At 45.0% G+C, this 24,985-nt stretch overlaps 1 protein-coding gene and 1 long non-coding RNA gene across 5 annotated transcripts in view; one reads left to right on the forward strand and one right to left on the reverse strand.

The window, feature by feature from the left end:
* dbn1 (drebrin 1) overlaps nucleotides 1–22,206 on the reverse strand; it is a 75,820-nt gene extending 53,614 nt beyond the window's left edge. For all 4 annotated transcript variants that reach the window (XM_046411845.1, XM_046411844.1, XM_046411843.1 and 1 more), the window contains exon 1: nucleotides 22,081–22,206. In XM_046411845.1, the coding sequence (XP_046267801.1) occupies nucleotides 22,081–22,163 (83 nt within the window). In that variant the 5' untranslated portion in view covers nucleotides 22,164–22,206. The remainder of the gene's footprint in view (nucleotides 1–22,080) is intronic.
* Nucleotides 22,207–22,251: 45 nt separating this feature from the next.
* Nucleotides 22,252–23,749, forward strand: LOC124071293. Its single transcript, XR_006845313.1, has 3 exons — nucleotides 22,252–22,443; nucleotides 22,561–22,699; nucleotides 23,613–23,749. It is a non-coding gene; the product is annotated as an uncharacterized LOC124071293 (long non-coding RNA).
* The last annotated feature ends 1,236 nt before the right edge of the window (nucleotides 23,750–24,985 follow it).

Genomic DNA, 24,985 nt, shown 5'->3' on the forward strand with positions numbered 1-24,985 from the left:
ATCAGACCTGCTGATAGCGTCACACGCATTTTACATTTTATCAAATGGGAGACGTGGTTTGATATCCCAGTCCTGAACCAATGACATTTATTCATCTTGAATTTTCAATAACTGAATATTTTATGTGCTTATACTATTGCAGAATTGCCAAATTTTATCTTTTTTTTGGAGTCTCGATCAGTCTAAAGGATGCCAGAAAGCTGTCCTTCGGAGTGTCCAATATTTGCTGGCATTTCTGAGTCTTTAGTCCACAAAGTGGAGATAAATCTGTGGATGACAATGGTGAGAATGGAGCTGAGAATTCACATCACCCAAATGGACTGCATGAGCTTCTGCTTCTGCATTAACACAAGAAATCCTGTAAAATGCATTGCAGGGTTTGTGTTTCTGGTGAAAGTGTCGATCTGAGAGGACCTGCCTGCAGCTGAATCCACCGAGAGGGAAAGAGGGGAGTCTTCAAAGGCTCAAAACAATAAAATCAACCATCAAACAGCACAGAAACACACACACGGCTGCGCGTGCACGCACACATGCGAGCATCAAGGTACATTTGAAGTCGTGCACGAGTGTGTACGTGACTGCACACACGTGTACACAGCAGCACCGGTTCATCCATCCTCGTGTGTGTGTTTTGCCCGTCCACCTGAGGCATCAGGAAAACACTGAGCAGTGGTTCCCTCTTTTCTTCATGTACACAGAGAGAAAATTATCACCCTGCAGGCACAAAATAACAGACACAGGAACAAGAATATTCTTTTGTATCCAGGCTTTGCTTCGTGGTCTGTAAAATACATTCAACGTCCACATGTAAGGAATCTTCACACTTCAAAGACAAATGAATAAACGCTCATTTGGAGTGCATCCGGACGATTTGCAAGTTTCATCAATGAAATGAATCTACAACGACTTCCATCAGCTCATCTTTATTTTACAGCAGGGACAGACAGACAGACAGACAGACAGACGTGAGGATGGGCAGACATCAGGGGATCAGCTGTCTGGATGCACAAAACCAAATCAGGGCCACGTTTCCTCTCCAGCAGACAGCATAAGCTAAATCATGCAGATTCAGTCTCATCAACAAACTGGAGGGCAAACTGCTGCTTATGTGCCCCACATAACACACTGAACAACCTCCCGTCTCCTCCAAATTACACGTGTGTACTACTCATTTGTTTAGCTGTATGAAAACATAATCACTGCCTGGATTAGCAGCCTGTTTTTGTTGGTTGGTGCACATAAACTGTGCAGAGGAGGCTGGGGCGGATGGTGGGCAACCGGAGACAGAGTTTGACATCCTGAGTGCAGCACATTGCTCATGTTATGTTCTCGAACCTGAACCAAGTGCTGCGAGGGCCTAAGCGAAGCCATAAAGAAAAGTTCTGCCGTCATACTGGCAGTAATTATTGTTGTGATGTCCACCTCAGCCAGGTTGGACTGTGCAAACGTTTTGCTGCATATCTGAGTCAGTGAGCTCAGATGCTAACAAATCTGATATTGGCTGTTTGTCTGTCTTATATAAACGACATTCTAGGAGACTGGGGGGGCTGAATGATGCCTTTCATAAGATATTTACCGAATTTGGAAAATCATGAAAATCTTCTCGTGGTGTTTTATCTGCAGATGAATTTCATTTTGAGCTCGAGCTGAGGTCCTGTCGTCCTAGAACACGATCACTTGAAGCAGTGTCTCTGCCAAAACACCCACAAGTATCAGCCAGTGCGGCAGAGACTCTGCAGGGCTTCTGATCGAGTATCGACTCAGTGGAATCGGACAGAACATCAGCGCAGTCATTGGACCGTCGCCGTAACGCAGATGAGTGCTGACTCTTTATGGACAGCACGCCGGGCTTGGTAAGTCAAGCTGTGCTCAGCTGCATGTGTGCCAGCACGCCTGCCGAGGCTTATGGGATTGAAAGGAGAGCGAGGGAGAGTTTATGGCACTGACATTTACGACGACAGTGGATGCACTTGACAAGCTGCCGGCTGCTTCACTGTCAGCGCGGACAGACCACAGGAAGGACCCAGAAGAACTATTTCAGTTCCTTAAAGTAAACCAGCTGGAGTCAGGAGGCAATTAGCTTAGCTTAGCACAAAGAGTGAAAACCGCGGGGAATCAGCTAGCCTGGCTCTGTCCAAAGTTCAAACAGTACACCTACTGATGAGCACATGGTACTGAATCCCAGAACTGAGTCGTACTGTTAATGTGTTAATCTCGCCAGGAAACCAGTGGTGGGATTCAGATCGGCATCAAAACACTGTAAAAGTGCCTTACTGATAACAGAATGTGCTTAAACTACCAAAAGAAAAAGGCTTCATTACGCAGGTAATTTTATATGTATGATAATACTGGAGAATAATACACACTATACTGAGTGACAGTAATACAAGTAATAAAAGTCATTTAAATGCCCTAAAAATGCTGCACATCCTTTGTTGTTATGAACCAAAGTAACAACCAGTACTGAGTTAACAGTGCAGCTCTGCTCAGTCTCTCGCGCTCTCTCTCTCTCTCAAGCTGGAGGAGTTAATCATTGACTGACATTTTAATAGTATTACCACATGTGGAGAGAGAGAGAGAGAGGAGGAGGGATGGAGGCGAGAGAGAGAGCGAGAGAGAGAGAGAGAGAGAGAGAGAGAGATGAATATGTATGAGTGAAGTGAGAAAGAGACGTCTGAGGCACAAAGGAATGAGGGCAGAAAGAATGACGGCTGAACTAAACGGCTGCACGCTCGCCTTTCGATTCACTGCCTCCATCTTCTCAGTGAGACCCACAGAAGTGAGCAAACCGCCGGGCCACCAACCAGTGTGTGATAAGACAGCTTCTGCAGGGGGAGGGAAAAACACAACAATCCGCCGCCATGTTTACTTTTAGTGCCAAAGAAACATGTTCTGGTTTATTTCTGTCCGCACGTCCAGCATCACGTCACAACTGGGGCCAAAATCAGGACGTGGACGTCACTGAACCATCAGTTTACTACTGTAGGGGCAGCTGTTAAGACACGGAGCTCCTCCAATCAGAAACAAGTACGAGTGATGACGAGTGTTAACTCTGCACACGCTCAGTAGGATTCTCAGTCGTGTGTGGAAATGGAGCTGAATCATTCCACCTTTGGCAAGTTCCTTCCTAAGAAAAAAAAGCTGATAGCTACTTTTTTGGGTGAACTGAATTTTACGTAAGGTCATATGACAAGAGAAACAGATGTAAATATCGATGCTGCTTCATAGCATCCAGGATTTCATCACGGCAGCAGGATGAAGACTGTTGCTCAGCTGCTGAGTCTTCTGCAAAAACAGAAACAGACGTTTGTTTTGCGTACGACGTCTGGCATCATAAAGACTTCGGACCCCAACCACTTTGTTTGTCCTGCTGACAGTCGGAGATGATTTCTTCTTTCTTTCCTTATACAAGTCGCTCTTGTGTTTTAACCGCACTACATCAGCTGCAGGCCAGAAAACAGTCTTTTGTTTCATGTTGTCGTATCATATGTAAAGATTTCAAAAGGCACCCACAAATGATGACGTCCAGGAAAAGCACTGAGACGATTATTTTTTCCATGAGAGATAAAGACTTTTGCGTTTAGTTTGGTTTACAGCAGCACTAATTGGGTTCATTCATTACAACCGAATACATTCGTTTCCCTTCTCCCACTCACCAGGCTCGATCCTGGTTTGCTGTGCGTGTCAGACGGGACACTGCACTGAATCATGCTCTGAAAGAACAACCTGCTGCCACATCTTCCCACCAAATCTGCTGCCTCTCACCACAACTGACCCAAAAAAGGGAATTTAAAACACTACAAAATGAATTCTTGTCAAGAAATAACTTCAACACATCCGCTATTTATAGTCTCTCTTCCTAAAAACTCTGACTTCACTTCCTTCACAACAACCGCACGTTACAGCAGGTAAGAACATATGAAGCGTCCTGCACCTCTGCAGCGACTGGAAGCTCCCTCCCATAAATCACTTCCATAAATCCCTAAGCTTGAGCCGTCATCCAGCGAACACATGATGTGAGGAGGCAGTGAGAGGCACGAGCAGGAGGTGGGGGATGGCAGCATGAATATGGGTTTATTTCAGTAGATTACAGCACGTTTCCCCACCTGGAGTTCATTTATAGAAACATCAAGTGTGTGTGTGTGGGGGGGGGCTTCCTCTGCTAACACATGAGGAAGAGAGGAGTGGGACAGAAACGCAGCAAACTGAATTTAATTATGGTGGAAATCAAGCCAGACAGGAGGAAGATGACGAGGAAGAAACAGATGGATAATGATAAGAGAAGAAGAGATGAGGGAGAGCAGTGGAGAGCTCGCAGGGCTGAAGAAACAGGAAGCTGTGATGGAGGCTGATCCCCACGTGACGACCTGAGAGAGTCTGAGATCGATGAAGAGGAGAAGGCGAACGCCGAGGACAAGGATGACACGTCTGTGTGGAAACACTTCACCTATCACAGTTTGGTTTTCATACAAAACCCCCGACACCATCACCTGCAGCCTGCCCCGGGCTTTGTTATTCACTATCACCTTTTTTTACTGCAGGCGTCGTGTTCACAGCTCCAGAGTCAGTATAAACAGTGACGGTGTAAAGGTGGATGTCGGAGTAATAGTTTGTTGTGGCCTCCTTCGTTTCCGTATCACATGATGTCACACGATATGATAAAATGTGGAGCGCGCTTCATCTCACATCCCAGTGAATGTCGGCATGGAAACAGAGTTTAGTGCAAGTGACCGTCTTCAGTAACGATCCCAATAAACCGTATTTATATTGCACAGAGAAACAAGAGCGTCTGCTGGAGCACAAATTGGATTTCATCTCAACTGAAACTACACACCAGCACAGCTGATTTAGTGATGATGTAGCGTCACATGATTGAAGGCAATCACACAGTCAGTGAGAAACATTTGACAGGCAGCTTCACATCACAGCTAGTTCACATAAGGAAACATCTACTGTGGAGCGTTATAAATAAATGCACTAATTTTCTGGTGTAATTTGGGAGGAAATTTAGCAGTCAAACAGTCTTTACTTTCCCTTTTTCCTCCATTAGTGGTTAGCGCAGCATATTTGAAATGTAGCTCAGCTTGGCCAAACTGAAGAAAAACAAAACTGAAAGAAAAATTGACAAAAGGAGTTAACACACAAGAAACAGCTCTGTACAGGATCATCTAACCCCTCCTCTCGACTCTTGTGAAACGTTCCCTCTCCTAAAGAAACAAAAACTCCCCCCAAATTAAAGCTGGAGCCTACATTACCCACAATCCCACTCCATTGCTGACAGCTGACAACAGTCAGATATTGGGGTGTGTTATGCTAGTAGTGGCAAATGTAGCCTTAGCCTCAGCTATGTTATGCTTGAGCGGGCAGAGTGACAGGAAGTCAGTCAGTAAAGGGAACTTGGGATCCATTTTACATCCTAACAACACAACAGGTGTTTGATTTTGTCCCTCCAAGGACAAAACTATGGACCAACCACGTCAACCTGCAGTGTCGTCCCTGCTCCTGTCACATTATACAGTAGGGAGCGAGTGTCAGTGATAAAAGCTATAAATGTAAACAATAAAGATCAGGGTCGACACGTGGAATATTTTTAGAGCTCAGCGCCGAGTCACCAGACGTGATCGGCTGTCGAGTCAGACAGCATTCACGCCAACAGCGCCGTGTTTGGGTCGGTTCAGTTCGGTAGGAGTGTCACAAGGCCTGCATCACCTGATCGTGTGTCAGTGTTGGAAATGGTTTAAAATAAGCTTGTGAATTCACAGCAGAGGCAGCTTTTTAGATGCCAGGCAACTCGTTGAAATAATTTCAGAGGTTTCATTTTTAATTTTTTAATAAGGGGGGAAAGCAAAGGAAGCAGCAGTGCAGACCTGCAAGTGGAGACACGCCCACACCTGAAGTCTGTTAACTCGATGCAACTTAACCTTATTAAAGCATAACCAAAAACAAACTAACGTTTTGGTTTCACACGGGACACCAACGCTCGTCTCCCGTGTGTGTTTGTTCAATCCAAAGCAGAGTTTGATGGACAGCTTTCACACCGGGCCAAACAAACCAAACAGCTCAGGTGTGAAGGCACCTTCAGTGACTCGTTCGAGAGGATGTTTTTGCAGATTAAAGACTGCATTTGATGATTCGCCCAAACTACGCGGTGCTGTAAATGTCTCACAGTCAGTGTGTGTGGATGAAGACTGTCTGTCGCAGTTCGCAATTTTGTATAAATTGTTGTAAATTTCTATTTCAGTGAATCTTGAGTTTTGTAGTCCTCTTTTCGCTTATTGTTTTTATTGCGATTCGTCAAAATACCAAAATTCCTCATATTTAAAAACCTACATGGTGATAAACTTGATGCTGATCGTTCCTCACTTATCTTAGGGGCCGTTTGCCGAGAGGAAACTTCAGTGACTTTGTTAATTCGTTTCAGCCGTCACTCCAGCTGACTGCAGCAATCAGTTCAGCACAAGCCAAGTCCACCCATTTAGGTTCCAGGTTATTAAAACACTGGAAGTCATTAAATGTCTCATGAAAAGCATTTTGGAGTGTTACCACACAATAGTCTTCCTCCATAACCACAGCACCCCACATCTGAAAGCCATTATCCAGCTTTTCAGTCACCGAATGACACATGCAGACAATAGCTGGAACGTCCCTCATAGGAACTGCAGCGCTGACACATGGAGGGTTGGACGAGCACCATCACTTACACCCAAACTCCAATTTAAACAGTAATGTAAACATACGAGAGGCTTATTTCAGCTGTTCGCCGCCTCGCCTTCGCAGAAATCTTTGGCTGCGGATTTCATTCAGGTCCTCACAGGACAATAAAAAACATCCAGAGACGGACGCATGTGGAAGGAATAACGGCTGCAGGCCGGAGGGGTGAGGCTCCACAGCTGGGACTCTTCCTCCACTTCCACACACTGATTTACAAGTTTCAGAAATTCACCGAGCAGCCAACAGCTGAGATAGCTGCAGAGTGAGGGTCAGGGCAGGTCGGACATCGCTGCGCCCACACACACACACACACACAGTTTCCACAGCTGTACAATCTGATATCTACAACTACAAGGCTGAAAAGAGCACCAAAAGCTAAGAAAAATACGCCTTCACCTGCTCATTATTTTCTCCATTTATCAGCTGATTGTTTGGTTTGTCGGACACATTTCGCTGCACAGCCTGCCCTGAATACACAGCAGAGACATTAAAGGGCAGCACCTGCCAAATGTCCACCGATGGACGCTGTCCTACCATTTCTACACATTTATACATTTGTATAAATGCACATTTATGCACATTTCAAGCTCTTTTCTGTGCACACGGTTATGAACGAGGCCGCTGGACTGGACTCTGCGGCGTTTACATGAATAAGAAGTTTTTTTCCTCTCTTTCTGGTTTGCTTCTGCATAGTGTGGCTCCACTGGCTTTACACTCTGGGACATAATGCACATAAAAACAAATGGGCTCTGGCATCAGTGTAATAACACATTAAAGCAATATGGTTTTAAACTTTATGACACCTGACCTTGCAGGAGTCCTGTCAACACTCTTTACAGCGTGGGTCCACTGGGAAAAGGCTTTTTGAATCGGATGTGAGGTTGACTGACTCCATCGCATCCAGCTCTTGTTTAGACATTCAGGGTTCAAGCATGTAGTCTGGACTCGTCTCTCGCCAAGGCCAACACAGGAACCATCTGCTCTGACATGAGGATCATTTAGAAAACTACACACTATTTACGGCCTTCATTTGGGCCAACAAAAAAATCTGCTTTTGGCACAAAACAGAATGTGGACTTTCTGGTTGTCTGCAGAAGAAGAAGCTGCAGGTTAACTAAAGTCTCTCTCCTCCAATGTGGACAGTTAATATTACAGCAAGGAGCTACAGTAAACCGTCAGACTTCACTGTGAACCCCCCAGTGGAGGTAAAGCAGTTCACATTACTCTAAACTGGTCCAGCTCCTCAGAGCCAGGAGAGAAATACGGACAAATAACACGTCTCGTCTTCCTTCTTCCACTGTTCTTCAGCTTCTGGCTGCAGAGCTGCAGACTGAACGCTTTTGTCTTCCAGTGAAAAGAAATCTCAGAGTCTCACGGGACGGCAAGCTGAACATCACCAAGATACAGCGCTTGAGCCAGACCAGAAAATCCCGCTCTAATCTGCACAGCCAGGGGTGAAAGGTTTTAGAAGATTTTCACCATGAGCCTGTCAGAGACATCAGGCTGTTAAACCCTCCAAACCAAATCCACTAGACCCCAAATTCCTCACCCAAGACTCAGTTCATATTTTGTGAGCATTTTGAAAAGAGCAGCAAGAAAGTTATACAGTGAGAGGATACAAAGATACGTGTTGTGAGATAAACTCTCAGTGATGATGCTTTTAGATCTGCGTTAATGTGGTATTACGTTTGGTTATTGCAGTATTTACATTCTGTTGAAGCTGGTTTCCTTCTCACAGGCTGGAGATGGAAACTAATGGAGGTCTTAAATTACTGCATCGACACCAGGAGTTTGCCTCATTTAACACTTCAAGGATGAACGTTTATTTTTGGCTAAACTGCCAGAAACAAACTGCAGCTGAAGATAAAAAAAATATCATCTCATGACAATCAAGAAACAATCAGGATATCCGGAAAGAAAAAAGTGAAAAACTTTGAAATGAAGATGATCCTAATTGGATCTTAATCATAGACTCGCACACACACACTACACACACACACTTTGGCCTGTTGTCAGCAGTATTTCAGTATTTACACCCTTCCCCCCTCCATTGACCTCTTTAGCCACTACAGTTTCAGTTTCTATCCCTTCCCAGATCCTCATTGGCTCCCCTCTCCCATCGCTGACTGCTTCTGTCTGCCGTCCTGCTCTCATTCCTTCTTCAAATACAGAAAATCGTTTAAAACCTTTTAACCGAATCAAACTGCAATTTGTTATTTGCGTTTCACAGTCGAGCTTCTCTCGTCAAACGCCGACTTGTGATTGAAAAGAGCCCAGTAAACTGCTGCCCCTGTGGTTCGTTGTGACCTCCATAACCTAAAACACGTTTTCGTCACCAAACAGTCTGTTCAGGCGGAGCTTTAATTTAGGAACTGAAGCAGTTAAAAAAAATAAATAGATAAAAGTTTTGAAATTGCAAAACGTCAGATTTTAGAAATTCAGTGGAATTTAATTCAGATGCAGTCCAGATCAAAGTTAGTGGTTTGTCCTGCAGATGAAGGTCCAGTCATGACCGACTGACCACACACACACACACACACACACACACAGATAAGAGTGATGCTGTTCCTCTCTCTCAGTGTCGCGGTGACTCAGACGTCCACTGTGGACAATCACTGGCCTCCGTCCCTCCATCCTTTGTTTACTCAGAGGGACAAACTGTTTGTTTGAACTGTGTCAGTGTCTGTAGTGTCTGTAGGTTCAGTGTGAACGGAGCAGAGGAACGCGGTGAGAGTCTTTTTATCTTTTGGGGGGTTTTTTTGTTCTCGTTGACAGGGATACAGAGAGGCAGCGACGACAAAATGTTTCCAAAAATACAGATTTATCCTTCAGTCATCTCTCTGAGGAGGCAGGAATAAAAGAAGGGGTGTGGACAAATGTACTCCAAAACAACCTCAGGACAAAGTAGGAGCTGAGAGGAGAGCAGAGGGAGAACGGAGGAGGACCGGAAATGGGGAGCGATGAAGAGGAGGTGGAGGAAGCTCACAAAATAGGTGCTGTGGATTGAGACATTAGGATCTCAGCATCAAATTACTGGAAGTATAATGACAATAAAGGTTTCGCTTCTGAAATCAAAGCATACATGAAAAAGAAAGAACGGCATTTATTTACCTACCACACTGAATCTTCAGACGTCATCAGACAGCAGATACAGTGACAGTTAAGTCCGCTGTGTTGGCTCTTTAAAAAAAGCCATTACGTTTGGCCCAGGGGTCAGGTGTCAGACCTGGTCCGGGAACAGAGGCTGGACTACATTGAATTCCAATCTGAATCCAGTCAGAGCTCAGACTGGCAGCAGCGTCAGTCCTACTTCTGTCCCAACGCACCCCGTCTGTCTCATCAGGCCCAGTCTGTGGTTCAAGACACAACACCTCCAAATGCCAAAAAAACAAGGCAGAAATCTGCTTGTCCTGAAAATCTGTCAAATTTATTCAGGCTAACACAACTTCCAGGAGCGAACGTGACAAAACGTGACAGGACTCAAACAACGTGTCGTCAGTGAACATCAACACCTCAGTTACTTCAGACTTTTATCAGCAGTGGTGGTTATTTAACAGCTGCCATACATCACACTCCATCTTTTGTTCTTACCGCGTTGTCCATCTTATGGCAAATCATTTGCATGTGTCATGTTTTGATGCTCTCATCATCAAATCTTGCAGAAAAAAAAACAACAATAAAAAATCTAACGGTGCCGAATGTGATCACATTGCCAGGAAAAAGGGACAGGGTGACTCTGGTGTGCACTGACCTGAAGTAACCAATGAATGTGACTCATCCATCGCAAGAAACAGGAAGTCCACTCAGTCTCGGTGTGAGGACAGTCCAGCTCCATCTGCATTCAAGAGACTGAAGCCTCGACGAGAACTCCTCACACGTTACTGTGGCTGTTACTCACCAAACACCCGGAAACGCGATTAAGAAACGATGGGCTCGGTCTCACTCTCGTTACGACAGCCACAGAAGACTTTTATCTGCTTTTGACTGAAGAAAACTGAAAAAGACCAACACACAAGGCTGCTTTAGTCTTTTCCTGCTCGTTTATTCACAGACAGCCTCGGCCTTGTATCCAGTGGCGGCTCTACATTGAATTATTCCCCGGGCGAGACCCCCTCCGAACCTCCTCTTTAGCTCGTTTCACCTCTCCTTCTTTTCTTTTTATCCTAAATTATGCACCTGATGGCTTTGACCTTTTTCTGTCCATCGTTTACTCGGCACTCGACAATCAACGAATTTCCCAACACTGTCACTCAGGACCAGGACTCAAGACTAAACCAATTCACCTTGGTGACCACAGAATCGTTTTGTATGACCTATTTTTATTTGGCCGTTTCACACAATTCAGAAAAACAAAAATGTGCAGGAATTATAGGCCTGTATTTATAACGTTATGAATGAAATGTGCGTTATATGGAAGAAAGTCAAGGTGTGACTGACTTTAACCATTTTATACAGTAGATTCCCGCCTGCCTGTTCAATTTGGGAGAGACCCAGAGGTGACCTGTCCGCCGCCCCTCCCCTTTACCTTTCTCACACACAGCTTCAGTGTACGGCACCTTCTCAGCAAGCAGGTGCGCCTGCAGCTGCAGGGGGCGCCAATTTGCCGATTCTCCACACGGCGATATCACAAATAATAGAAAACCATGTAGCGGCGCATTTATTTTTTTTTCCAAGCACTTGTGCCGCCCCCCTTGTGTCATGAAAAAATGCCGCCCCGGCAAAACCGCTACTGCTTGTATCACCACGGCTCTCATGCTACACCTCTGCAGGCTGACGCACACACACACACACAACAGCATCACACACTTTGTGATCATTTAAACTACCTTAAAAAGAAACGCTTGTAATCACAGCTTTCCTTCCCCTCGCAAAGTCACCCCTCAATTTTCCCTTTAATCACGGCGGCCCGTCTGTCAGGCCTGTGGGGGCGTCAGCCTGAGACGCAAACACGCGTGTCATCACTTCAGTAAGGCTCCACAATACATGACTGACAAGCGGCCTCTGAATTTCATATGGGAAAAACATCGAAAACTGATGTGAAACAGCTGCGGATCAACGCCGCACCTCATCATCTGAAACACCTCTTTTTAATAAACGCTGACGAGGTCTGGCGGTTTTGAACGGGAGCCTCATTTATAAAAGTGACTCAGTTGAAGAAATGAGGAAGTGAGCTCATCTCTGAGCTCGAGTCTCGACTCGATGTGAGCGATTCTCCTGCTGGCCATGTCGGGGTACTGCAGTCAGATCTTTCCACACTTGGGTTCGTCCTTGTCAACCTGCTGTCTCCTCTGGACTAAACCCTCATTTGTGCTGTGCTGTGCTGTGTCTCGATTAACTTCAGCAGCCTGTTCATCTAAATCGCGCTGTGCTTATTTAATTTTATTCTATTTTTTTCTTTATTTGATGAACCGCAGATTAACCACAAAATTTACCCACCATAGTGTGAAATACAGTTTAACTACTGTTGTTACTACCTAAAATCTGGTTGCAGTGCAGCAGTGAAAGGACGTCAGGGCCAAAGTAAGAGATTAGATTTAATGGCAAATACTTGAACTGATTAACTGTTGATCAATACATTAAAATAATTGTGCTTCAAATTTCGTCCCTACTTTAAGTTTGTGTTCAACATAAATGAACTAAAATGAATGCATATGTGACACGAAAAAGGCGAGTTATTACTGTGGTGGATCATTTTCACCTACACGTCGCTTTGGCCGGTGAGTCAGTAACTTCTTCCACCACTGAACTGCTCACTTCTGCTGTTTAAACGGTCAGAAAGTTCTGCTTGTGGGTGAATGACGACACCATGAGCTTCACAGAGACACTCGAGTGTTGACGTTGGGTTCATGTAAAGACTGACGGCGACATGTTCGTTCTAATCAAAGTCACTGACCGGGCAGCAGAAATCTCATTGAAAGTCTTCTGGCTCACTTGCTGTACACAAGAACAACATGAAAATTTTTCTTGTTTAATTGGATCCAATCTAAGACGTAAGACATAACTTAATTATTAGATTTAACATAATCTAACACTGATTTCATCAAAAATGTTAGGTTTAATTCATGGTTTAGTCCTGGTGTAGGACGACTGATCACATCTAAGAGATAACTAATGTTGGCCTGTGCCTCCTGCTTTATATGCTTTAAATTTATCCCTTGGGCTTATTTTCATTTAATAGATTGTGTTAATGTGTTCAAACCTTTTTTGATTCTTCTCATTGTGTCTGCAAAAATGAAATACAGGTTCACTTTTGCATGATTTCTCAGTGCTTTGCTACTACAAAAAAGGGATGAGTTCTGCAACTCTGGTTGTAATTTAAAATGTCTTCTATGTGTGAAAGCCAAGCTAAAAATAAGAGCTGACTGACTTCTCTTTTCTGGCCAATTTAATCTCCCTCTCCTCCTCGTCCTCCTCCTCCTGTTATAACTGTGAGGGCAGAGTGCAAATGATTCACAAAGAGGAAAAAGAAATTCAGAAAAGCTTCGAGGTTACAAACTGAAAGCTCCCTCTTGTACCACGGCGCTTGTTGGCTCAAAACCTTTGAGAGCGGCACCAAAATGACAGCGTCGACACTCAGACAGAGTTTCATTTCCCTTCACTGACTCGCGCTTTTAAAGGGGACTGTTCATTTCAGAGAAGGCTGGATTTTGACTCAATGACCAGGGTCACTCCTACGCTCCCAGGATCTTCTGCTCCCCACTTTAATATGGCACATTATGGGAACATAAGGGCCCTGTGTCCCCCAGTTCAACATGGGTTCTCACAAGGTCCTAATGTTCTTAGGGTCCTAACGTTCCCCAGCTTGACGGTTAGGATGAGGGTTAACGGTGTGCTAGTAGAATATTGAACAGGGGAGCACAGCAAAACAGTAAAATACTCTCTTGTTCCTAACACACATTTACGAAATCCCTTATCATTTCCACGGTTTGTTCTGGTCCAACAGTCCCTCCACTTGTTTTTAACGGCCAAACTTCCTGCTTCAGTGGGGAACACAGCAGGTGAACAAAGAAGCTGTCTTTGTTTGGGAGTGTGCACTTAGTTCAACTAAGTGCTAACATCTCCATGCAAACCTGCTGCTGTTTAGCAGGTTCACCATGCTATCTCTACTTAGCATGCTAACATTTGCTAATTAGCACTAAAAACAAGGAGGCTGAATATCACTGGTTTTGCACTTCAGTACTAAGGACAAGCGAAGGGACAACTAAAGTCAAACTCATGCTTCCTACAGGACGAGGCTGAAAGCAGGACTGAAGGTGGTCAGTGCAGACTTTGATATTGCAACTCTGTTGGTATGAAAAGAAAACCTGAATGTCAGTAATCATAAGATTTCGAAGGTGAACCCACAAATATCAAAAGAGTTTGGAATCAGTGAGCAGAGCAGATCAGCAGGGAGGATCCAGAGGAAGAAAAACTCCGACTTGACCTTCACTTTCACCAGCACAGAGCACAATAAGATTCATTAAACTTATCTCCTCAGAGGAACGGCCCTTTGAAAACATCCAAATACACCACTGACATCACATCAGAGCCAAGTTTAATCAGAGACCCTCGCTGGTTATTTCCAGATGTCAACCTGATATGCCAAACTCTCAGAACAGTTTCACAAACAAGAAAAAAAATAATAATCGAGCTCCGAATTAATTTTCCATCCAGCCCGCTGCAGCAGCCTCCAGCTGTATAACCTCCCTGCTCCCTGTACATGGCTCAGTGTTGTGCAATAAACACAAAGAACCTCCATCATTTGCTGCCTCAGGGGGCGATACCACCAAGTCCACCTGGGGAAAACCATTTCGACACAGTTCACTGAATCCCTCATGTTAGCTAACATGAGTCTGGGGTCAAAAACAGCAACAGTAAGCAGCTCTAATGAATCTGCAGGGTCCAGGACGAGACCGAACAGCCAGACCAGTTTGTTCTGCGGCCCCAGTCAGCCGCAGGCCTGTTTGCTTTGGCTCGCCATGTGGCAAGAGTGTGTTTCAGTAAATAACTTTCTATAGTTACATGTAGCTTTGATTCCTGTTTAAGAATATGATGAACAACAACAACAACAAGCTGCATCTCATGATCTCCATCAGCTGAAAAATCCAGTATTGTCAGTGGACCTTGAGATTTTTCTTTGTCAGAGGTAGTTTTCCCATTTTAATTTACACATTTAAAGGGTTAGTTCACCTCTTCCTCCCACTGATATTCATCCAGTTTTCACTGAGGAAAAAAACATCATTAATTCTAATTTACAGCTCAGTAACAATACCAAAGAAGTTTTCCCGTGTCAGTGTTGTAACTGGTCCCTCCACGAGTCTTTCTAAGTGTCAGAGTGTCCCTGTAAAGCCGGTGTGGGTCTGCTTTTGATTTGCTGGTTTCTTCGTCTGGACCGCGGCATCGCACCACCCTCCTCATCCCTCATCGTGATGCTGACCTCGGCCTGACACGCCCGAACCGCAATCTCACGTTTCTCTGAGACATTCAGTGAAGGTTACAACCCCATTATGGAGCCGCCACGAGTCACCGCCAGCCAGAGGAGGAAAAGGAGGAGGAGTGGAGGTGAAATGTTTCACGAGGTTAAAGGGAAAAAAAAATAAGTAAATAAACAAAACTGGCCCTAAACCATGTAAGTGAAGAAGCCCTAAATGCGCAGTACAGGACGGAGATTAATTGTCCGGGGAGATGATGTCCGAGTGAGTTTCACAAGAGCAGACATGATGAAAGCAAAAGCCCGTTTCGCATGCTGCGCTACTGACCCTGTTCTGTGTTAATGTGAGTGCAGGCAGTGCAGAGAGAAAAAGACAACATTCCTGACTGCATTCAGAGCAACTTCAGGCGAGAATACGCGCAACAGAAACAGAGCGGAAAGTAAAGAGAAGAAGAATGAGGGTCCTCAGCTCAGACAGGAGGTCAGAGGTCAAACCTGATGAGTCTGAACAGACTTCCTGTTTGCCTCCTGACCTGCTGAGCGCCGCAGGTTGATGGAGAATCTGTCATTAGGTCTGTGAGGCTGACCTGCATGTGACTGCGTTTGGTCAGCTATACAGACGGGTGAAAAACAAAAAAAGTACCCTAACGCGTCTCCAGGACAGCTGCAGCGGCGAGGAGCGGCGACCGCAAGCTTTCAGCGGAGATCTGAGCTTATGATTCACATCATTTTCATCCTCAGCTGTCTGCATCCACTACATTTCTCCACTCGTTTATTCTAGTTTTTCCTTTTATTCACTGCCTGGTCAGTTGAGCAAAGAAATAAAACAAAATTCACCACCAAAGAACAACATGAGCCCAGACTGCCAAAGAACATGACCACTGGCTGTTTTCTTGTCTGCGTTTTGTTCTGCCTTTGACCTCTTCGACTACACTGCGTGACCGACCTTGAATCCAGACCTCAGTGCGAATACAAAGCTTCTCCAGGGGCAAATAAAGAAAACCACGTTAAAAAAAAATGGACAGCCGGGTAAAAAATAAAAAAAGATGTTTACAGTTCAAACAAATGCGTCAGACCTGAAGCTTCTTTGTCTGAGGGTTTCAGTTAATGAAACATGACTCAGAGTTCGACGACCCTCCTGCTCAGCTCCTCTTACCACCCGTTTCTTCTTCTGTCAGCCTGGCAGAGGTGACTCGTCAGGTAACGGCTTCCTCAAACAGCTGGAGGGGCTCAAAGGGTCATGTGACCGCAGCCTCAGGCCAATCAGCAGCCGCGGCGCGCTCAGCATTCCTGGACGTCTGAGGATTGTTTGATATCGGATAACCCTGATTCGCCCACTGCCCTTTTCACAGCGTCACCTTCACTGCAGTCTGACATTTGTGGTTTGACAGCCGACATTCTTTCCCGTTTCCTTCAGGCACTGGATGAAATAATGATAACAGGCTGTGAGGCCTCGCTCGTCTTATTTACGTCTCTTGTATTTACAGCTGAAATTCGGACAATCAATGAAGTGAACCTAAACAAAATGGCCTCATCAGTTTAAAGCTGGTTTGTTAGAATATCTGCTGATATTCTGAGTATGAACATGCACATAACCGTCCATTAATGAAAGCTCAGAAATTCAACTTTTCTTAAGGGAAGTTGGTTAAGTAAATTCCTTCTTGCATGATTTGATCCTCCTGTGCGACCAACCGTTGGTGTATTCATCCTTCCTGCTGTCATGTGATGCACGCTGTCCATCGCAGGACTTGTAGTCAACAAGGTAAACAAGGTTGTCTCTGAATGAGCACAATCCAAAACAGACGGTTCTTGGCACATTTCATGTTTGCACCCGCAGACGTGTTCACTGATTTTGCATTTTGAGTTCTGACTGTTTTTTTTAATCGTTCATGCATTACAGTGGTGCAATTTAATGCATCCTCCTGCTTTCATAAAATTCTTGCACTATTAGAAAATGAAGAGAAAATGCAGAGGAAATACAAACGAGCTGCTGATTATCCCTCAGACTAATTAACGCAAGACGAAGAGTTCACAGCCATGCAAGCAGCTCTGCGAGTCTTAAATCAAAGCGTTGGACAAAGCTTTGACCCAATGATGGCGATCATCAAAGTCCTAACACTTCATCACGACGGGACTATCGGTGTTTGAACAAATTCCACGACAATCCAGTGAACAGTTGAGCTATTTCACAAAAGTCAACCGCATGGTGGAGCTACAGGAAAAGTCAGATGACCACCACCGGCATGAGGGTTAATCCTCTGGGGGTCACGAATGTCTGCAGGGAATTTCATCACAATCCATTGTGTTGGACCGGTGTCCATCCACAGAGCCACGACTCTGACAAAGTTAAAGCACAATGTCTGACCAAGACCACGCATGAAAACAAGAATCATTTTGTAACTCATCATAACAGTCCTTATCGGGGTGATTGTCCGTGTTATCAGGGGAGACCGAGCGTCTCTCTGAATACTCACCCGTCATCTGAATCCCTCCTGCTCGTTACCGCTTCAGCAGTTTCGCGTACCTGCTCTCAGCCCCTCAGCTAATGGCGTAGCGAGGGCTGAGGCCGTCAGACCCGACACTGAGAAGCCGGCAGAGCTCGAAGTCGGAGCAACAGGCTGCACAGCTGCAGTGCGGTGTGAGTGAGGAGGCTGAGATAAGTTATGTGAGGACGTCACGCAATTAATGAGTCAACCTCTACGGCTTCGCGTGTCACGAAAATCACTCAGGAGACGGACATCAAACCTTTACATGAAGACAGAGCTTGAAGAAAAGACGAAGAAGAAGAAGAATACCAAAAACTACAAACCTGAAAATAAATAAATTTGCAGGGAATTATTTATTTTATCTGCTTTCACCAAAATACGGGAGCCAACAAATGTCACTGATGAACAATAATCATAAAAACCCATTTATTTTTCTGCTGAACGACTAATCATTAAATCGACTTACAACTCTGATTCTGTTTGTTGGCTGCACGTATTCCTGATCCCAACGAGATGCAAAGTTCAGCCTTAGGCAAATAACATATTCTGTGCCTTTCTTATGATTTCTTATTATTGATTAATCCTTTTCTCCATTATTTTCTCAATCATTTGGCCTATAGTAAAGAACACTTTGTGACACAGCCCAAAGAAATTTGACCCGTCACTAAGGATGGAGACAGAGACAGACACACTGTAAGCTGGGTGAGTATAACGTTATTAGGACAGAGGGGGTGTTGGGGGGTGTCCTGTGTTGTTTGGGGTCAGCCATGTTTGGAAGTCTCTGTCTTTGTTCAAATCTCATCAAGTGTGAAAATCGGGGGCAGCCCTGAGGCCCTCTGCACCATCATTATTATCATCATCATCATCATCATCCGAACAGGAACAAGAAAACATTTGAAGGCCACTGAAGGAAACATTAAGCTTTGGGGGTTGATTGTTGGAAGATCTCACTCACATGAACATGACGCAGCGACCGATGACAGATGTAATTTACAGTTTTACAGTTCAGGGAGGTCCAGAGAGATTTGTGTGGGGGGACCAACATAATTTCCTGCCCAGATCAACAACGTTAACAACCAGTTGACAATGACGTTTTAATCCCTGGAGAGCTCAGTGTCAGACTTGTGACACAAACAGCCAACACAACACAACCCAAAGCTTTTAGCAGAGTTAGAAATGTGTTTCCACATGTGCTGGGCGTCAAACCTTTTTTGAGTACCAACCAAAATGTCAGTAGCAGTGAAGACTGTAGTGATTGGTCATCTTCTTGTTTACTTATACTTTGAAAATATATTTCCTCATTTAAAACCATACATTTAGTAAATTTTATTCCCATTTTCATTAAGGTTAAGAACCTGTCCATGAATACTGTGAGTTTCCATTTGGAAACCTCAGGAGTGTGTCTCTGCTTTTTGCAGATGATGCAGTTCTGTTGGCTTCATCAGACCGTGACGCACTGAGGTGGTCTGCAGCCGAGCATCAGCACCTCCAGGTCTGAGGCCATGGTTCTCTGCCAGAAAACAGTGGATTGTAAGTGAGTTGCTGTGCCAGACCAAGGAGTTTAAGTACCTCAGGATCTTGTTCATGAGTGAGAATAAAAAGGAGCTTGAGATGGACAGACGGTTTGGTGCAGCGTCAGCAGTAACTCTGGCATTGCGGTAAAGAGCAAGCTGAACCGGAAGGCAAAGCTCTCAATCTACATCCAAACCCTCACCTAGGACCACGAGCTCCGGGTAGCGAAAGAACCAGATCACGGATACAAGTGTCCAAAATGGGTTCGGTCCACAGCCACAGCCTTAGAGAGACGTGTGAGGAGCTTGGACGTTCAGAGATCTCCAACATGCTGAACGGGGCCAGCTGAGGCATCTGATTAGGGCCCAGAAACGTTTTCCAGCCCATCCCCAGAGGGACGTCTGGAATACCCTGCTGCCACCACAAACCCACATTACTGCAAAACGGATGGAGAGAAATTCTTTTATGTCTGATTTGTGTCCTAAGAAAAACTGTGTGATTTTGTTAAATACGTAGAAAGTGAGTTTTGCACAGAGGAATGTTTATATTCCTCAATGTGAGGCATCAGATGGTTTTCTGTATCCTTACAACACTGTATCATATATAATGGACAAAGTCTCTAAAATTTCTAGCATACAAGGTCAGCCTGATAAGCCTCCACTTCTATCTTTGTTTGAATTTTATCTTTATTTGGTCAAATTCCTGTAAATGTGATTTTATATACTCTCAATCCCCCAGTTCACTGTAAGGCAACCAAAACTGTGTTTAAACCCCCAAAAGAGCTCAGATTTTAGGATTTGGTGGGGGGCTGATTGAGCACTTAGAGGGTTACAACTAATGATCCTTTTAATTGTTAATGAATACGCGTGTGTTAGTATTTAGTATCTACACAGGGACCTCCTCAGCAGTGAAAACCTCCACTGTGTCCAAACCAGAAAGAAAATGTGGAACCAAAACCGAAATGTGCTCCAAAACAACGACGGCTACAAACAGAAAGCAGAACTAGTGCATGTGTACTTAAGGCAATCTGACCTCATTCCCACTAATGACCGGCAACAGATGGCACAGGTTCACATTTCATAGTTAGGATGGTGACTCCAGTGTGTTTGGCTCCAAATGAATCAGAACAGGATCTGTAATCTGAGCTAAAAACACTGCGCGACCTCCAGCGACTTTAAAATCAGAGGTCACTCATCAATCAGCCATTATGTTCAGACTGTACGTTTAATAACACCACAAATGATCACATCACACATGTGAAAACTGTGAAAGGGGAACCCCAGAGACTCCTCAGTTGAACCTGTGGCCTCTATTTAATCAGTTCATCATCCGACCGCCATTTTGGCTCACTCACAGCACCCATTTTCAGACGCAACAGCTGCTCTTAAAAACCATCAATCACCACAACCAGATTAACCCATCAACTTGTCATCTGACGATATGTCGATGTCATGTTCACGACTTGTTTCTGCTGCCCCCGTGTGGCCAGAAAAAGAACTATTACATCAGGTCTGAGGTTAAAAAATGACAGAGTGTGACTTCAGACTGCTTACGGTGGTGGCTGCGGGCTTATCGTGATCAAGGACAACAGGTTACAGTTTAACTTTAAACCTACAGTCCTGCTCAAAGTCAAATATTATCTGGCTCATTAACTCCCAAAGGTGCAGCAGTTTCTCCAAATGAATACAAATCAATTTCACTGCCTGGCACACTCAAACAAATAAAATTCCTGCAGCTAACGGCTCTTATTCACTCGGATTGCCGAAAACATTCCTGTTCTGGGTTCACATGCTGGTGGTGAAAGGCCGACGTCCAGCATTTCCTTGTTGGCTGCTTCACTGTGGGCACAGTTACACACCTGGCAAATCTGGAAATTTTATTTATTTACTAAATATAAATATTAAATTACTCACACAAAATAAAAAGTGCACGTTGAGGCTTTTAAGTCCTCAGAGGATCATTAAAAATGGCAGAATTTCAGTGTTTAGAGACTTAGGGAAACAATTTTCTTTAGCAACTTTGGCTGTAGTTGATATAAAACTGCCACACGTGCCTACAAATACGTGGTGTTTATCAATTGTCAAAATAAATAAATAAATAAGAAACTTGCTTCGTGATGAACTGTGATATTCTCGCAGTATCTGGTCTGGGGGCGCAGTAATTTCACTTTCACGCATCAGTATTTCAGCAGGATCTTTATTGCCATCTCTTGCACTATTTCCAAGTAAGGAACAGCCACAAAGGGTGATGATGGAAGTCCCCCCCACCACTTCCTCCCCTCCCCTCCGCTCCCCTCCCCTCCCACCACCCCGGCCTCGCCCCTCTCCTCTCCGCCCTCGTTTGGGGATGCAGGGGATCACCAGTACTTGGGGACCGGGCTCGCGTACCTCTGCTGAAGCCTCACAAAAACACACATCGCCTTACAGAAAAGGCTGGAAATCGCTTCCAGCTGGCTGCGGGTGGACCTGGTCCCGACTGAGCACAGAGAGGACAAACTGAGAGCAGACAAAGCGCTCCGCTTGCACAATTATTTGTCCAGTGCGCACACAGTGTTGCACGGCAGCGCACATTGCCCCGACTCTGCAGTGTGCACTTCAGGTCAGAGCGGAAAACCTGCTGCTGTGCGTTTTCCAACCCCGAGCAAAACTCTCACTTTCACCGCGTTAAAGCTTCGCTCGTAGCGGCTGAATGCGCTTAATTACGAAAAGGCGAAGGAGATCAACTCGTCTGTGGTGACTGAGTGGAGCTGTACTGGATCTGACGGCCCTCTCTGTAGTTTGCACCAGTCACGGTGTGATGATGATGATGATGATGATGCGCTTCGGTCCTGTCCGGCGCATCAACTGCGTGCACCAAGACGGACAACAAAACCCCGAGGGACGGTACAACGAAACAAGGAGAAAGAAGAGATGGAGAAGGGGAGAAGCAGGACTGAAGGGATGGACGGACGGCAGGACTCACCAGTCGGTGTCCGAGGTCTCGTCAATGACGTCCTGGTAGGCGGTCAGCAGGGCCAGTCTGTTCTTACCGAGATTCACAGCCATGTTTCTGTCCCTGCCAGCATCCAGACCGCTGCTGATGGAGAGAGACACGGAATGAGACTACAGAGAGGACGGAGAGGAGGAGGAGGAGGAGGAGGAGGAGGCGGGTCTGACTGGTGGAGACAAAGAGATGATCAGAGTCCGAGCGGTCCTAGCGCCGGAACCCGGGCTGTACGGCCTAACGGGTCCTAGTGCCCAGGAGTCAACTTCCTCTAAGACTGGACGAAACCTCAGTTGCTGTTAGGACACGTCGATACAAAAGAGATTTGGTGCATTTACTCAAGTACAACTTTGAGATACTTGTACTTTATTCATTACTGCTACCTCATACTTTTGCTCTACAATTCAGAGGGAAATACTTTGACTTGTAGTGACTTGTGTTTCATTTTTCCCCCCACAGTCCAGCTAACAGTCCGTCTGTAGATCCAGTGCTCAACATGTCTGTTCTGGACTACAGTGGAAACATGGTGGACTCCGCCAGAGGACCTGCTCCCTCTGTAGACCTGCTCCCTCTGTAGATGAAAATGGTTCATTCGAAGGTAACGAAACATGACGACTCTTAGTTTCAGGTGATTATTCACTAATCGAGACTTTATCATAAATATCATATTCCATTTCTGCCCTCAACTCTGAGATCTGATCTGACTGCTTCTTACACAACTGTTGGTGGAGCAGAAACATCCTGTTTGTACAACTGAGGAACGTGACGGAGTCAGAAATTTAGACGACCGTGGCTGTTGGCTCGTGGTTTATTAATATGCCTGAATGGACAATAACCACCATCTATGAGATTAGATGTACCACTTGAAAGTGTCTGCAGTAAAACAAATTATAAATCTATTATCTGCAAGCAAAAAGGAGTACAGTCATGGTGCTTATTGGCCACATGATGTGACAGGCAATTAAAACAGTGCCTATAATGTCTGCTTTGTAGCTGTGAAACTCTTGTGACCAACTGTCTGTCTTAGGCTTGTTTGAGATCAAAGATCTCACAAGAATCACAAGAATGTAGAAATACTCAAGTACAAGTACCTCAAAACTGTACAGCACTTGGGTAAATTACTTTCCAGCACTGCAGGAGTGAAACGCTTGATGGGAAATGACTGAGCTGAGAGAGCAAGCTGCTTTGCTTTAGCAGCAGTGGAAGAAGAACGAGGCAGACAGAATATCTGAGTGAAAAGAAAATCATATAGAAAATTAAATAAATATACAAGTTAATGATCGACACTCACCTGGCCTCTGAGACTCAATGCGGGTCTTTGCTCTGGTCCTTCCCAAAATGAAATCGTTATCACTTACTGCACATCAATCCTCCACTCAGTGAAAATAAACACAAAGAAATGGACTCGACTCGTATCCTCTTTGAAGCCGCTGTGATTCGTGCAGGAAACATTTTAACATGCACACACAGTTTGTCAGCTTCCTTAATGTCTCGAACCTGATCACACACAGGTGGCAGCGATGCGTGCGGTCTGAACGGTCAACGAGATGCATCTGGTGCAGCAACAGGATCTCAGCTCTCGACTCAAACTTTCTGAATCAGTTCGAGCGACAAAAGATTTTCATGGCTGAATTCCCTTCTTTCACATAAACACCACAGCTTGAATTCTCATATTTGGTTTGCATTTTTTAGCTTCAGGGGGTGTTGAGTTATTCTAAAGGGTCAGTTCACCCAAATTACACAAAGAACTTGATTAAATGTATTCTTTCTTTGCACTGTGACTGAACACAGGAGCATCTGACTCCTCCGCGGCGGCCTCTCGGAGGAGAAATGAGTCGTTGTGTCTTCTCTTGCGTTGGCCTCCTGCAGCCTGTCAGAGGCTGAACCGAGGAGGTCGTTCTCAGAGAGGAGCAGGACGTCTGAGCCGAACCCTGGCTGCAGCTTGTTGCTCCTGCACCGCAGACCAGCAGCTAATTAGGATGCTGATCCAGAAGCAGCTCCAGGCTGACTGTGCTGCTCTGAAATCAGATCTTCATGATGTCTCAGAACCCAGCAAGTGTTAACACAGATGGTGCCGGGCAGGAGGTTCAACATCAGCGCTGACGAGCACAAAAAAAGATAAAAACTGAAAGTCTGGAGCCATCAGTATCTCATCACAAAGTAGAAAACAATTGTTAGGCAGATCAGAAATAAAGACATTTGTTGTATGTACTTTTACTGAAGTAAAGGATCTCAGTACTTCCTCCACCACTGGCGACAGCTAATGGAAATTCAGATAAACAATTTTCATGCAACTTGTCCCCTTTTTTAAAAAAAAAAAAAAAAAAATCTTACATGATTCAAATATGTATAAAACTGGTCTAATTGTGATTTGATTAACATTTGTGTATCTAAAGTAAAGGTTTAAAAGAGCATAATAAACATTTTCAGTGACCTGGTGTTCCAAGAATTCCCCTCAAAGCCTTTCTGTGGGGTTAAAAACCCCCTCATGAATGATACACTGAAAATGAGCCTCTTTTCTTCCCGTTTCCTGGAAGACTTGACATTTTGGAGGAGGTTTCCCCCGTCCGCCGCCGCTGGTTGGTTGCCGTGGAGTTGAACCCCACATGGGCAGCCTCGCTGTTTTTCTCCCATGCTCGGCTGGCGTGGAGCCCACATACCTTCCCCTCTCAGTGCTCCACACTGGGGCCAGAGGATAATAGGAGGGGCGGGGACGCTGGTGGCACAAACGGTGATGTTGTACAAGACGAGCCCCCTGAAAACTCATTCAGTTTGCATAATTTGGCTGAGCTGAATTTAGCTCAGAAGATCATAGCAGAGGCTCTGCACCCTCGCTGGGCGGAGCAGGAGAGGCGTCACATCTCAGCGGCGTTCGGCTGCTCTC

Source organism: Scatophagus argus, chromosome 14 (genome assembly GCF_020382885.2).
Source record: "Scatophagus argus isolate fScaArg1 chromosome 14, fScaArg1.pri, whole genome shotgun sequence".
Lineage (NCBI taxonomy): Eukaryota > Metazoa > Chordata > Actinopteri > Scatophagidae > Scatophagus > Scatophagus argus.